Source organism: Arthrobotrys flagrans, assembly GCF_004000055.1.
Source record: "Arthrobotrys flagrans strain CBS H-5679 chromosome Unknown unitig_0, whole genome shotgun sequence".
Lineage (NCBI taxonomy): Eukaryota > Fungi > Ascomycota > Orbiliomycetes > Orbiliales > Orbiliaceae > Arthrobotrys > Arthrobotrys flagrans.
In genome coordinates, this window is record NW_027137550.1 from 3,244,312 (window position 1) to 3,259,541 (window position 15,230).

Sequence of the window (15,230 nt, forward strand, 5' to 3'; positions counted from 1 at the left end):
ATGTTTGATGCATACTTGTATAATTCTCAGGGGTAGAATATAAAAGTCGTTTTGAATCTTTAGCTTGCACCTAGCCGCGATGTACGTGGGATACGTGTAGTTCCGATGGGATCGAACCCGACTGGGGATGGAAGGGTGGACCTTTGCATGTTTGGACTCAACTTACCTTGAAGAATAAATTGTTTTGTAGTATCTTAGTTGTGTGGTGATGTTGGTGTCAGGTGTAGATGGTTGGTGTAATGTGATGGTGGGAAGAAAGAAAGAAAGAAAGAAAGAAAGAGAACTGCTTGGTTGGTGGTGGGCAGATATATATTTATGTTGGACATTATGGTTCTCACAGATCTACGCTCAGTTGCCCCGACAAAAAAACTCGGCGGAAAACCTTAGAAATGTTACTCCAAAGTTTTTTGTTTTTTTTTTCTTTCTTTTTTTACAGAGCTCGTGGTAGATTCAACCTAAGATGAGCCATCTAGATCCATCCCTACACAAGTGAATGTGAATTCGAAAGCTTTGAAAGTAATAGAATCTAATAAACAACAAGGGAGGGGAAAATAGTCTCGCACGCCAGTCTCTGCGAAGGGACTACTAAAAAAAAGAAAAAAGTAAGAGAAGGAAAGGTTGAGGGCTATCTCGTAAACCAAATGTTACCAATACAGAATACCGGCCAATGACCCAATGTATCGAAATACCATGCAAATGAAAGCTAGGAAGCCGAAGCTAGCGATTTGGGAGCGCAGAAGTCCTAAAATGAAGTGAGCGACAGTTATAAACTGCTTCCAAGCTTCGGAATAACTTCCAAAGTACTTATATTACACAGTACACCCTCAAATACCTATTCAAGTACCATAGCTGGTAAGATTTTTATGGCATCGAATCGTTATACTGTTAATTGCTACCGATTAAGCTAGGTCCCCGAAGCTAGTGCTGCTACTTCGTAAACACTTAGCGGTTATGGGCGGCGAGATCGATCTGGATCTGTCGTTGTTCAACCAATCAGCTCGTGGTCGAGCTAGAGCCCCACATGGCTTGTATCTAAAACGAAGCCCGCGGTGGCCATTTTAGCCGCTTTAGCCGCATCCTTCTAGGGAAATGGGTTTGCGATCTACACGCCGCAGATGTCAAGTCCGGTGCATGACTGTTACTCGAAAAACGGCAGCCGGGGGGTTTTGAATGGTGGGTAGCTCCGTCGGAGGAAAGTACCTAGGTAGCCTCGGTGCCAGAGCCCCATCGTAGCTAGGTTGCAGGAGAAAGCGAGAATGGTGATGAACTGCCGAAGGAATTTGTTCTACACACGGTTCGAGAACACAAGGCTACCTTGGGCGACATGTATAGATACTAACAACGAAACACAAGCGAAGCTGGAGTCCTCAAGATTGTTCAAATCGTGGATACCGATCGATATCTTGAGCAAGCGCCGCATGTTTCTTCGATACTAGCAAAGAGATACTAAAAAATTAGCGGAAGTAAGTCGAAACCATCGTGAAACAGCAACCATTGCCGAAGTCCCAGCCAGTGATACCTATAGAAATAGCCGGCAAACAAATCTGATTCGTACCGAGTATCGCTGGGGGTCGACCATATTCTCGACGACCGAGGTCACCGGATTTGGTACGCGTGTCGACGACATCCTAGAAGTTCAATCCGTTGTCTCTTATGCTTCAACGCGGCTTGATGTCGATTGAGCCTCCGGCATCACCAGTTGCAGCATCCAAGGTAACCGAATTCCCGTGCTCCTACCGTAGTACCGTGATGTTGTCTGTCCAGCTCGCCATGGCAGAGGCAGCGCCTGGAAAGCCCACATCCTTCGAGACCTTCAGTTATACATCTGTACACCCGACATCGTAGAGGACTATGTCAATGCGAGCGGGAAAACGTATGGTCGTACGCAGGGCCTTGGCTCCCGAGACTTGCTAGCATCTCGACTGTCAGAAGAAGGAAGCAACGGAAACCTAGAAGAGCATCATCAGCGGGGTATTCACCATGGAAGCAAACCGAATGGCCGGTGATAGCCTCCCGATCGAAGCTCGATTCGTATACACAAACCGTTGTGTCCGAGATCATGGATTGACCACCTGCGCAATCAGTTTGAGAGACATTTCCGGACGCGTAGGGATTTTCTCATAAAATTCGTCGGTTATCAAGGTAGAGCGTTCTCAGTATAACATAAACTGGATCCCAGTGAAGGAGCTGCTTCTAAGATCCATACCCTAGAACGCCCGTTGAAAACCGAAGAAGTGCAACAGATCATCGGAGAGCTCAAGGAACCCAACGCGTACTTTTCCGTACAAAGGTAAGCTCACAAGCCGTCTTGATGGATATTTGCATGGAGATATTCTCCAAGTGTGGCATTTGATTATTCTCCCAACGAAGGCACGTATAGAGCTCCCGAAAATTTGTGGATCAGCAAAAATAACTCTTTCGGATGCCATTCCGGACGGGCGAGGGTCTGAAGTGTCACTTTTCCCAAAGACGATACTTTATCTCCGATTTCAATCTGGAGTGAAAAATTCGCCAGAGTCCCAGCTTTCCCTGGATTGGCCCGGTCACCGGACCATCCAAAAGTTAATCGGCAGATGACGTATTTGAGACGATGGAAATATCGGTCATTTTGAAAAACGCTCCGATCTGAAGAATGGTCAGGGATTGGGTTTCTAAAACATGGAACGGCCGGGAGAGTCTCGAGGGGATGGTGTTTCACGAAATTCCCTGGAAGCACGACATGTATGGGCCATATACGGATTGCCTATTGCAAATATCTTAGCATCGAATCGATCTAGTTTCAATGTCGCATATAATAACCGTGCCAGGGAAGAATATCCATCTGACTCGTTGGCTGTGATGCTTCGAATTTGTTGGTGTTGGGTATTGCTAGCGCGACCGGTTAGGGCTAGTCGATGTGGTAGACGGCCCCGTCTTGGCTAAACATGCGCGGTTCCTTCGCGGACATCGACCTCATCTCCAACCTCCCGGACGCCATCACCCAACCCCCACTGGACCCGATCACGGTCTGAGAGAATCCGTAGCTACATGATATCGCCCCCGAGCAGGCCTGGACCATCTGGCTGACCCCCGGCAGCCCCCCAAACAGATGCGTCACTAGTCCTTCCCTACCGCGATCCTCCTCGAGCCTCACCACGCACCACTCATCAAAGACTCCCGCGATTTCTTGCATTCCGTCTCGATTCTCTGCAAACCGTAGACCGCGATGGATGTCGCCAAATCTCTCGTTCGTTGCGTGGCGCGGGCGTTCTACGATGTCAAGCATATCCTCGTGATCGACGCGTTAATGATACACTCCGCGTTAGTAAAAGCCATCGATCTGCGAGTAATTTTTGCGTATTCGACGGCTATGCATATCTAATGAAGAAGGTTTTTAGTCTGCGCGACGATGATTTGGCCCATCTTTTGGGCACACAGACTAAAGAACTTCATAAGCTATGCGGAAAACTGAAAGAGGACCGTATGGTCAACGTGTATGCCTACGATCCGATAACGATCCGTTCGAGATCATAGCTAATATACCACCGACGGCAGCCACACCCGCCAAGAACTCAAGGAAGGCCAAACCCGTTCCGTAGCCCGAACCTACTACTACGTCGACTTCCGAGGAACGGTCGACGGGATAAAATACCGAATGCACAAACTCGAAAAATCCGTTCAATCCAAAATGGACAACGACGCCGATTCGAAAGGTTATTGTTGCCCACGATGTAACCGTCGCTACAAACCACTCGACGCTCTGCCGCTTATCAATCACGATACGGGAATGTTCGATTGTAGCGAGTGCGGGACCCAATTGGTCGACGATGACGACAGTGCCGAAATCCAGGAAAGTCAGGAGAGGCTGGGCCGGTTGATGCATCAGATGGATAAGATTTTGAGAATGTTGAGACAGATCGATCAGTTGGTCGTGCCGGCCAATGATTTCAGCGATGCTATTGCGGTTGCGGTGCCGGTTACCAGGGAGAGGTCCCATGCTTCGGCGCTTTCGATTCCTACTTCCGTACCGGTCGTTCAGGTTTCGCAGGGTCCTACGATGGAGATCAAGATCACATCGGATGAGAAACAAACTGCTGCCGAACTGGCCGCGGATAGGGAAAAGAAGGCCGCGCAGGCGGAGCAGAATGCTCTCCCGGTCTGGCATACCCAAAGTACGGTCTCCGGAGATCTTACGACGTTGGGTTCGAAAGAAGCGGAGGCGAGAGCCGCCAGACACATAGACTTCAAAACGGGAACGTCAAAGGAAGAGAAGAAACCCGTGGTCGATCAGCAGAACGTTCAGCAGTCCGCTATCGATCAGTACTACGAGGCTCTAAAAGCAAAACAGAAAAAGGAAGAGGAAGAGGAGGAGGAGGAGGAGGAGGAGGAGGAAGAGGAAGATGACGATGATGTCGAATTCGAGGAGGTCCCGGTCGGAATATCGAACGGTGGGACCGGGCCTCCATCCACCGCTAGCGCATCCAAACCGTCGACACCGAAGCCATCTCACAGCCTCCTCCCACCGACGGCAAACGGTGTCCACAGGAGCGGTAGCGCCGAATCCAAAAGTGGCAAACGGACTGCCGACCACTTTGAAGGTAAAGAGGAGTCGCCAGGGGAGAAGAAGGCTAAAATCCAACCGCCGGATGAAGGCGATGACTCGGAAGAAGAAGCAGAATTCGAGGATATCTAGCGATCACCTTCCCTTGATACCTTCCGGCCTTATCGTTAAAAACTTGCGTTCGGTAACTATTCCGGTAGGGCATAATTACGAGGAGAGAGGGGGATGTTCCTTTGCATGCTAACTAGAAGTTATAATAAGAGGTTGCCAGGCGTTCTTTAGGGGATTTCAAAAAACGTATTACATTGCATTATTTGCGGTTCGGTTACGCATATTTAGATCTCATTCTTTATTTTCCCCAAAAATATTTCTCGCTCCTTGTCGATATGTTCCCTTCTTTGGTATTTTCTCAAAGGGCACTCGCATGGAGGAGAGTTTTGTTGTCACGAACCCCTTTGGGGAACCGATTCGAATTCCTAATTTTAGAAGAGGTAGAAGGAGAAAAAAAATACATTGCACATCGGTATTCGAGGAAAGGAAAGAAAGTATGTACAATAAGAACAGAGCGGTGGAAGGGAAAAGAAATAAATAAAGAAACGGTATCGAAAGAAAAGGGCTCCGAAGGGAAGGGTTGCTTCGCTCGTTCGTATTTCAATATCAAACTTTAATTTTCCGAGCTTTCAAGCGCCAAGGAATCGAATCTGCGCGGTTGAGGAAAAAACAAAAAAACCCGCCTCGGGGAGGAAGATGTGGAAAAAAATGGTATCGAGGAGGGGTTGATACGATCGTCATCGTGCAGAGGAGCAGGAGTGAAGTAACTTTTGGGTGGGGAGAGTAGAAATAATGATTCAGGAGCGGTTTACAAGTATTTCTTGGGGGATATCGCTCTTCTTCGTTTGTAGACGACATAGGCGATGACGAGCATAACCTGGAAGACTATCAGGATGGAAATCGAGAAACCCATGTTCGGACCGTGGGCTATGACGGCTGTTGATATCACCGATTAGCCGTATTCAAATTATTCCCAAAAGAAGACATGCAGGTTGGGTCGACGTACCATTCTTGATATTGTGATGTAGGTTATCGTGGTGCTCCTTCAGAAGGTTGATCTTGTCGCCCTCGTGGCGAAGAGATCGCTCGAGGTTTTGGACGGTTTGGTCCACGCTGTGCCTAATTTTCTAGTCAGCTCGTGCGTGATTTTGGTTTTGGGAAGCGCATGTCGGTTAGCGGACTTACATCCTTCTCTCGATATCCTTCAAGGTATGTTCGAAGTGACCGCCCTCGCCGTCGCCGCTCTGGCCGAAGAACTCATCCATCGTTTGGAGCATGTTACCGACGTTGAACGAAATTTCTCCAGCAACCCTTTGGACTTCGGCAACTTGGTGGGTCTTGAGATTGTAACGTTAGTCAAATAAAACGAGCGTGGAATGAAAAAGTGAAGATCGTACCAAAGCCTGCATTCTCATGTGCAAGTCGCTGAACTGCGAGTCATGGTCCTTAAAGCGACTCGCATCTTCGTCCTTGAGCTCGTACTGAGACTTGAGCTCCCTGTATTTGCTATCGACCATTCTTGCGTGGTGCTCGGCGGCTTCCTTGTGTCGTTTCTGGATCTCTTCTTCGTGGCGGTCTTCGTTTCTCGGCTTCTCTCCCTTCTTTTCCCTATTCCTATTCTTCTTTTCCTTTTCTTCGTGTTGGTCGTCAAGGCGCTGATCGTCCTGGCGTTCCTCCCATTCTTTGTGGAGGGCGAGTTTCAGGCCGAAGAGCTCGAACGAATCCGGATTCTCAGCGCTGGCGGCGGAAACACCCCAACGGTAATTATTAGGAAGGTTAACCTTGTTGGTTTCGAAGCAAATGTGGTCGTCTAGTTCGACTCTGAGACCGTGGTCGTGGGTATAGCTGATTTTGAGATCCGACGGGCGACCGAGATTTCGGTATGCGGCGTCACACTGGCCGAACGCTAGAGATTGAGGGTGGTGGTGAATGGAATAATCTGTGGTTCCGTCGTTGAGATAACCTCGAATTTGGCCCTAGATGTATATATGACGTTCTCAGATTACCCGCCCAAAAGTCTAAAAGTCGCATCGGGCGATGCTACGTTTTCGTTACAAAGATTATGTACTCACGCGACCTCCTTGGCTATCAATGACGATTGCGAGACCTTCGAATGGCTTTGCAGTATAGATCGAGCTTGTACCGGTCACACTAGCTCCTCGGTGTGTGTACCAAACTTGTAAACTTCCTCCAGCTCTTTCGGGACCGCTGGCACGGAAAGGTACGTGGAACTCCCACTGTTTGTTATGGTTCGAATGATCGGACCAGACAGCCGCACGCTGGTTACCAGGATGTGGCGGTGTGAGTATTACACGATCCGAAAGAATTTCCGGATGCCCGATGACTTCGAAGTGATCGATGCTCTGGCCGTCGTGGGAGATTCTGTGTTGCAGGACGTGGTATGTTAGCCATGTCTCCTTATCGGCCTAGTGGGATGCGTATTATATATACATGTCGCCAATATTCTGACCTTGTAAAAAATTTACAAGATTCCGGGTGTATAAGATAATTGAGGCACTTACGGAAGGTTATGGCCGAATGTAAAAAATGGGTCCCATTCCGGGTCCTTTCGGTATGGGTGCTCGGCGCCGGTATAGCCTTGAGCTCGCGCATGAGCCTGCCCCGCCTGTAACAGCCATAGCCCAAGCGCCGGGAGCCAGGCCCGTAATGGAGCCATTAGGATGCGAAAAACAGGCGATCGAGTCTACTTGTCCTTATCGGTTTCAAGGGCGGTGACAATTGTCCGAACGCCGGCTTTGCAGCTGGTTTTTGCGGATCCGCTGGCAATGTATGCGTGAGGTTGTTGGCGACAAACTGCGATTCTGCTCGAGCAGGTGCGAGCGGCCGACCCTAGAATTTGTCAGACTGCTCGAAGAGAAAGAAGTAGATCGACAGGATCGGTTTTTACCTTATATTTGGGGATGTCGAGCTTGGTACTGACAGGTATACTAGGTACTCTCGATATATTGAAGCTCTGCGCACGCAGGGTTGCCAGCTAGCCGTGAGAAACGTCGAGGGAACAAGAAAGGTTCAATGGTATGACAAAGATCAAGAAACCCGAAGAATGATAATAATTAAAGGCTGGAGCCTCGTATATGACACGATTGCCTAAGGATATACCAAGCAAGAAGAAGAGATGCAGAAGCAAGTTCCTGCTGGTTTTTTTTATTTCTTTTTTACAGATGTGGTTACAACGGCGCTTTAAGATAGTCCGGTCATCAGCAGTCGCATGAACAGTTCTTCTTCGGAGCAAAGCTGTTGGAATACGCCACCATTATCACTCAAACAGGGACATTCTCCGGCAAGATTGTAATTAATCCGTAAGAACCAAGTTTCCATTTTAAAAGTAACTTTTTTTTCTTTCTCGAACGTGACCATATATCGGGCGGTGGACGTGTTAATCTGGGGCGCATATGTATGCAAGACCTAAGAGGAAACGGTGGCCATTACATGCATTATCATCAGCCGACGGGATGCTACTTCCTCGATTTGAACCAAGAGGGAATCGAAACCCTGGTTTGGTTCGGATCCTGGTGATACATCATTCTTCCCGGTTCAGCCGGCCTTCGAAACGACAGGGAGTGGTTCCGGTTGAAACAGCTCTTCTAGAAGCCGGAAATCTTGTATTACGTATATTGGGCTTGTAGCTTGGTGGCCTCAATATGTCTTACCCTGGCGGGTAGTTTTGCCCTCTGATATCTGAGGTTGGACGATGAAGGACGCTGCCGTACCTACTATGATCGGGCCGGATTTCACCTATGTGGGGCTGATCGATTTGGTAATGCAGTTCACCAACCGGTGAAACTGAAGAAGAGGTCGCCGACTTTATCATCATGAACAACAGGATACCTTCGGTGGTTTAACAGCTATACTCGTAGCTCGTAGAACCTCGATTGCAAATTTATATTGGAAAATTAGCTAGTTGATCAAAAATAGCAGCCTTGTTAGCAGATTGATATTTCGCTAATAAGGTAAGAAAATGCCAAAAAATTAAAAAAAAATATAATAATAGAAAGGCTATCAAAACGTACTTCACGATAGAACCATCCAAATAGCTTTTGATGAAGCTTTGAACCGAGTAGGTGATCATGAGCGGCAGTGGTGGGTGGTGGTGGTGCAGGGGGCCAAGCGAAATAGTGAATGCAATTGGTGGTGGGGTGAACAGACGTCTAACAAAATTTCGAGCTTCAAGACCACAGCGCAGTTACCCGGTAGCTTCCCCGTCGCGCGACATCCCCCACCATCCAACAATGACGACCTCAACCCCCGCCTCCCTCTCCCTCCTCCTCCAAAACCTCACCCTCGACGAAAACCAATCCCACGAAGAAGTCCTCCGCCACGCCAACAACATTCTCAAATCCTCATCCGACCCACAAACGATCCGTACCCGAATAGTAGCCCTCATAAAACTCGATAGATACGACGAAGCGATCAGGTCGATAGAACAGGCTGGGCCCTCCGGCCTGGAATTCGAACATGCGTATTGTCTTTACAAGCTTGGTGATTTGAAGGGTGCTTTGGAGATATCGGTGGATAAGGTGGAGACGGAACGGAGACAGAGGGCTTTGAAGCATTTGCACGGCCAGGCTGTATGTTCGACTCCGTAAATTACATTTTTATTACGACTCCAAATGCTAACTGAGGCATCGCTGTGGTTGTACAGCAATACAGGGCAGAAGACTTCGAGTCCGCCACTGCCATCTACGAAGAACTATCCGCATCGCGCCCTCTGGTAGAAAACGAAGAATATGATTTAAGAGTCAACCTCGGAGCATCGGAGGCGCAGCTATCGTTCGCCGGAAAAGATGGATTACGTCCTAAAAAGCGGGCTACGGCCGAAGATTTACAACAGTACGAAAGTGCTTTCAATGCTGCTTGTATCTCGATAGCTCGTGGTGATTTGAATGCCGGCCTGATGCTTCTGAGGACATCGAAGAGTATGCTTCCCTTACTCGCCGTGTTATGTTTCGTGCATATAGCTAATATGTTTGAAATTAGAGCTCTGTAGCAACTTGGAAGGTGTATCGGAGGAGGATATCCAAGCTGAACTGGCTCCCCTGATTGCCCAGGAAATCTACGTTCTTATCAAGTTAGGGAAACTCGAGGAGGCTGTAGCACTCTACAAATCGTCCGATATCTTAGAGTGTGTCACCCATCACAACCTTCAATCGAATCCTTACTGATACTGTATATCCAGAACATCCGACGAAGCCGTCAAACTAATCGCATCAGCAAACTGTTACCTAACCTCCCAAACTCCAAACCCACACGTCGGCCTCCGCGTTCTCGAAGCCCTTCGAAAGCACCCACGGGGCTCCCAAAAGCCCTTCACATTCCAATCCGACATCCTGGACCGAAACTCCACTATCCTAAACCTCCAGGCCGGTAAAGAAAACGCCGCCATCGCATCCGCAAAAGCATTAAAAGCCAAAAATCCAAACGACTACACCCTATCGAGCGTCGTAGCAGCCATAGAGCTAGGGACTTCCGATTCATCGTCTGCAAAGTCCATAGCGAAGACTTTGAAGGATGCCGCGAGCCGGAAGCTGGGTCCTACGGCTGATATTGGGATTGCGTTTATCAATGCACAGAATTATCTGAAAGAAAACAATGTGACGAGTGCCGTGGCTGTTATCGAAACCTTACTGAGGGATCTAGAGGATGAGCCTGAGAAGCGGTGGTTACCCAGCCTTGTCGGAGTGGTAGCGGGTTTGTATACCCTACAAGGACGGAAAACCAAGGTGAAGGCAGAGTTGGAGAGTGCTAGTGCATACTGGCGTAGCACTACCAATCCCGTAAGTTATCCAATCTACACCCACCCACGCGCACATGCGTATATACCCCTTGCCAAACACTTTTGATTCGAATATTGTTACTCTGACACTTTTTATACAGGACCCAGCCGTCCTCCTGGCCACAGGGACAGCCCAACTCAATTCCTCAAACCTCCAAGATCGAACAATGGCCGCTTCGATCTTTGAATCCCTCGCCGCCAGCAACCCTTCTCCACTCTCCAACGCCGGCTACATAGCTTCCCACCCAGCCGAAGATATGCCCTCAAAGATCGCCCAATTAACACCACTGAACACCCTTCTGAAGGAAATCGACGTCAACGCCCTCCTAGACTCCGGCGTCGCAGCTCCGCCGACCAAGAAACGGCCGTTGGAGACAACCTCCAAACCCCAGGTTAAATCGCCGAAGAAGAAAAAGATCAGATTACCAAAGGGTGGCATCGACCCTAACAAGAAACTGGATCCGGAAAGATGGTTACCGCTCCGGGATAGGAGTACGTATAAGCCGAAGGGGAAGAAGGATAAGAAGAAGGCGAGGGATTTGACGCAGGGTGGTACTGTGACGGATAAAGATGGTGATACGGAGATGATTGGGGGGAATGCGGTGACGAAAGTTGCGCCGTCGCAGAGCGCTGCGTCGAAGAATAAAGGGAAGAAGAAGGGTGGGAAGCGAAAGTAGGCGAGATATAACCTCATCCCGCAGCGGGGCGATTTGTTTTGTTTCTGTCCGGATGTGTGTTCTTGTATATCGGGCGGTAAATGCTCTATCTGGGTATCATATGTAACAAATGCAAGATCGAGGCAAAGTTAAAAAAAAAAAAAAAATCAGAGAAAAAAAGTAATGTAAAAAAGAAGAGACTTTTCTTATGAGAATAAAGTATCTTCCTATAACCATGCACCGTCAGTCTTTCCGAAACATCATATACCGTAGAGAAAGAAAAAATATACGAACCTCTCTCAAATACTCCCCCACATCCGCCTGTCTAAACGCCGAAATACCCGTAGGATCCTGCCTCCTCACCTCGGCCGTCGACTTCGCGGTGACTCCAAACCCCAGAGGAATATCACCCATAGAATAAACCACACACCCCTGATGTTCCACCACGTCATCACCCAACCGTCCAACGTGAGCCTTCAACACATTGTTCCCATACACGAACGGCATTTCACCGTTGGGTTTCACCCAGATCTTGTACCTGGCATGAGGGGCGATCATGTCGAGGGCTGTGATGTGGAGTTTGAATTTCCCGGTTTTGGAGAATTTACCGAGACAGGTGCCCATCGAGAGGAGGGAGGCTCGGGAGATTGAGGTGGCGAGGTTGGCGATTGAGGTTCTGACGTAGTAGACGCGGTCTTTTTGGAGACGGAAGGTGTGCGGGTCCGAGGGGCGGTCGATGAGGTGGGTGATGTTGCGGCCGATGCTGTATAGGTTTTGAGGGTTAGTTATTCGTCAGTCACCGGTTTTACGAAAGGTAGGATGGACGTACTAGTTAGCCAGCTTCTCGAAGACCTTCTTGGTCTCCTCGTCGGTGAGAGGACGCATTGCGATGGTGGTTTGATTGTAATTACTATGGTCGAGTTACAGTCGAAGGGAAGATGTCGAAGGTTAAGTTCTGTCTGGCGCAGAAAGAAAAAAAAACTTACAGGGATACTCCGCGACTCAAAAAAAAAAAAAAAAAAAAAAAAATATGACGGGCAGAGCTTAACCGAATGCAACCTGCAACCAACTTCAACTTCAAGATATCGATATCGCGATATATCTACTACAGTGGGGGGGATTGAATGACCCTCCTCCGACAGCTACTCCAAAGCATCACAAGAAGTGTCGCTCGTATACGTCCAACACCACTACCGCCACCAAAGGAAATCGTCTACGAAGACATCTTCCTCTCCCGACCACGAATCCCTCAATCCTCAAACCTCGCTCGAAAATACTACTTCGACCTCGTCGGCTCCCGTCCGAGAGCTTATAACGACTACATGGACCAATTATCCCGAGATCACGCTGCATCTGCAGCTACAGCTTCGGCTTCAACGGCTGCTGAACTGGCTCCGCTAGCAGTAGTAGAACCCACGCCAGCCGTCGAATCAACAGACCCCCACCCCGAAGAAACCGACCGAAAACGTCGCGCCTCCTCCACATCCTCAACCTCCTCCCGCCCGGACAAAAAACTAAAAAACATGACCCGCAACGAATTCCGTCGAACCATGAAACAAGACTGGAAAGAACGAAAAGCCATAAAAGAAAAAACAGGCGTAGACCCGGCTCTAGAAGACGGAAAGGACAAAAAGGGTAAATGGAAAAAGGGTTCGAGAAGACCAATTGAAGAAGGTCCGAGGTTAGGTAAAGAATTAGCTGAAGGTGAAGAGAAGGAGGAAAGAAGACCGAAGAAGAAAGTCGCTGTTTTGATCGGATATTGCGGGACTGGATATCGTGGGATGCAATTGTACGTATCATCATCCCACCCCCCGAATACAGGTCCACCCCTCTGACAGAAAAAAAAAAAAACAGAAACCCCCCCACGAAAACCATAGAAGGCGACCTCTTCGCCGCTTTCGTAGCCGCCGGCGCAATCTCCAAAGCCAACTCCGACGACCCCAAAAAATCCTCCCTGGTCCGCTGCGCCAGAACCGACAAAGGCGTCCACGCAGCCGGAAACGTCATCTCCCTCAAACTGATCATCGAATCCCCCACATTAATAGAAGACATAAACGCCCAATTGGTTCCGCAGATCAGAATCTGGGATATAATCCCCACCACCAATGGATTCTCATGTTATCAATTCTGCGATTCGAGGGTATACGAATACCTCGTTCCTACGTACTGTTTCCTACCGCCGCATCCGACGAGTTATATGTCGAAACGGGTTGCGAAGGTGGCGGAAGAGGAAAACGACTTGGAAGCTTGGAGGGAGAGATATGAAGATTCTCCGGGATTTTGGCAAAAGGTCGCCGAAGAAGTCAAAGCCGAACTCGAAAAACAAGGGTTCTCGGAGGAAGTAATCCAACAAGTCTTAAACTCCAAAGCCGAAGACGCGGAAGAACAACTACCAAACCTCGTAAACGAACTCTCAGACATAAAACCCTCCTCTGATACCTCCGAAAAACGAGAAACAGCAGTGGTAGAACTCGAAGACGGCAGCGTAGTAGAAGTAACGCCGATGGACATCACCCCATCCGAACCAACCGAACAAGAACCCACCACATCAACCCAGCACAAATACTCAAAAGCCCTCTCCACCGCCCGCAAAATCCAAAAACAAATAATCGCCCGCTCGAAACGTTCCTTCAGAATCCCTCCTGCCCGTCTGGACCGCATCCGAAAAGCCTTCGAACTCTACGAAGGAAACCACAGTTTCCACAACTTCACGATCCAAAAGACATTTAGAGACGCCAGTGCCAAGAGGTACATCAAAACCTTCAAAGTCAGCGATCCAATCATCATCGATGATTCGGAATGGCTTAGTCTTAAAGTCCACGGGCAGTCGTTTATGATGCATCAGATCAGGAAGATGGTTGGGATGGTAATGTTGACGGTGAGGTATGGGTGTCCTATCGAGAGGATTACGGAAGCGTACGGAAGACTGGTGGTACCGATTCCCAAGGCACCGGCGTTGGGATTATTACTCGACCACCCGGTTTTCGAAACCTACAATAAGAAGGCGGATCAATGCAACAGAGCCCATCTTTCGTTCGAACCCCATAAAGAAAAGATTCAAGAGTTTAAACAAAAGAATATTTATGATAAACTCTTCATGGAAGAACAAAAGATGAATACGTAAGTTCCTCTCCGCTTCACTATTTTCATCTACATCTATACTGACAATCTTCGACACCAGTTTCAACGCTTTCCTCTCCTTCCTAGACAACTTTGAAACCTCAGAATTCGAATACCTAACCTCAAAGGGCATGAAAGCCGTCCAAGAGGTTCACCACCGCAAGAACCAAGGCCAAGGCAACAGAGAACAAGCCAAAGATGAACACCTAAATGCTCTGATAGAATCCGAAGATGAAGAGAATGCGGATAGTTGAAGATATTTCCCTTCGTTGAGAACACCCTTGGACCGAATAATAAATACCAATCATTCTAAGAAGAGAAAAGGTGTCTATTCGGAGATACTTGTATATTATATGTAGACTCGGATCAGAGCTATCTTCTTGGGGAGTCGATTACAATTGTATAGTAGCATTAGATCCATGGACTGATCCAAGAACAAATAACAAAATCCACAGCCTGATCAAGCAATTATAATGTAACCTAGCGCTTAAAAAAACAATCCGTAGATATAATTGCAAGTCATATGGAACAAAACCCCCGTTTATACCAAATACCATTGAAAACTACCAAAAAAAAAAAAAAAACTCCTGCATTGATTTTCATCAGTAACCTGGCGACTTGTATGAGCCATATCCGACATGGAAACTTCGAAAAACGTCAAACACTCATCATGACGATAAAAAAAGGGCCGCAGTGCACTCGCAAAGGGATGATATGACCAAACTGGCCCCCGATTTTAACAGATCCCGTATGTCTTCTAAAAAAGAAACCCCTGTTATACGCAGCAAGCTTGTAAGAAAAAGGACCAAATGAGAAACCGAAGCAAAAAATGTTCGTGGTAACGTAACATATCCATGCAATGCATTCCCTCAGCTACAATGCAATGCCATCTATTCAGTAGAAACGGCCATGGTAGTAGTAGTCGTAGCAGTGGCGCGTGATCCCAACCTCATCGCAGCTCGCTCGCAAAAGAGCTTATAATAATCATACTGAAATCTAGGAAAGGAAAAGAGAGAAAAAACGGAGCCACTCTTCAGATCATCCATATGATGTATAAAAGGGAAAACAA

The 15,230-nt window shown here is 48.0% G+C and overlaps 5 protein-coding genes across 5 annotated transcripts; 3 read left to right on the forward strand and 2 right to left on the reverse strand.

The window, feature by feature from the left end:
* Window positions 1-3,205: 3,205 nt before the first annotated feature.
* Window positions 3,206-4,672, forward strand: DFL_003997 (uncharacterized protein; the record flags this gene model as incomplete). The annotated part of the gene is made up of 3 exons (XM_067633018.1): window positions 3,206-3,300; window positions 3,378-3,473; window positions 3,535-4,672. 3 exons carry the CDS (start codon window positions 3,206-3,208, stop codon window positions 4,670-4,672), a joined length of 1,329 nt encoding a protein of 442 aa, XP_067491230.1.
* A 727-nt stretch (window positions 4,673-5,399) lies between these two features.
* On the reverse strand, window positions 5,400-7,930 carry DFL_003998 (uncharacterized protein; the record flags this gene model as incomplete). The annotated part of the gene is made up of 9 exons (XM_067633019.1): window positions 5,400-5,527; window positions 5,598-5,710; window positions 5,777-5,928; window positions 5,989-6,567; window positions 6,664-6,973; window positions 7,114-7,189; window positions 7,300-7,441; window positions 7,500-7,539; window positions 7,827-7,930. The coding sequence occupies 9 exons, from the start codon at window positions 7,928-7,930 to the stop codon at window positions 5,400-5,402; spliced, it is 1,644 nt and encodes a 547-aa protein (XP_067491231.1).
* A 911-nt stretch (window positions 7,931-8,841) lies between these two features.
* Window positions 8,842-11,062, forward strand: DFL_003999 (uncharacterized protein; the record flags this gene model as incomplete). The annotated part of the gene is made up of 5 exons (XM_067633020.1): window positions 8,842-9,180; window positions 9,255-9,528; window positions 9,590-9,734; window positions 9,789-10,386; window positions 10,487-11,062. 5 exons carry the CDS (start codon window positions 8,842-8,844, stop codon window positions 11,060-11,062), a joined length of 1,932 nt encoding a protein of 643 aa, XP_067491232.1.
* A 185-nt stretch (window positions 11,063-11,247) lies between these two features.
* DFL_004000 (uncharacterized protein) lies at window positions 11,248-11,926 on the reverse strand (the record flags this gene model as incomplete). Its single annotated transcript, XM_067633024.1, has 3 exons — window positions 11,248-11,268; window positions 11,336-11,804; window positions 11,871-11,926. 3 exons carry the CDS (start codon window positions 11,924-11,926, stop codon window positions 11,248-11,250), a joined length of 546 nt encoding a protein of 181 aa, XP_067491233.1.
* A 239-nt stretch (window positions 11,927-12,165) lies between these two features.
* On the forward strand, window positions 12,166-14,415 carry DFL_004001 (uncharacterized protein; the record flags this gene model as incomplete). Its single annotated transcript, XM_067633025.1, has 3 exons — window positions 12,166-12,830; window positions 12,896-14,161; window positions 14,223-14,415. The coding sequence occupies 3 exons, from the start codon at window positions 12,166-12,168 to the stop codon at window positions 14,413-14,415; spliced, it is 2,124 nt and encodes a 707-aa protein (XP_067491234.1).
* Window positions 14,416-15,230: the final 815 nt, after the last annotated feature.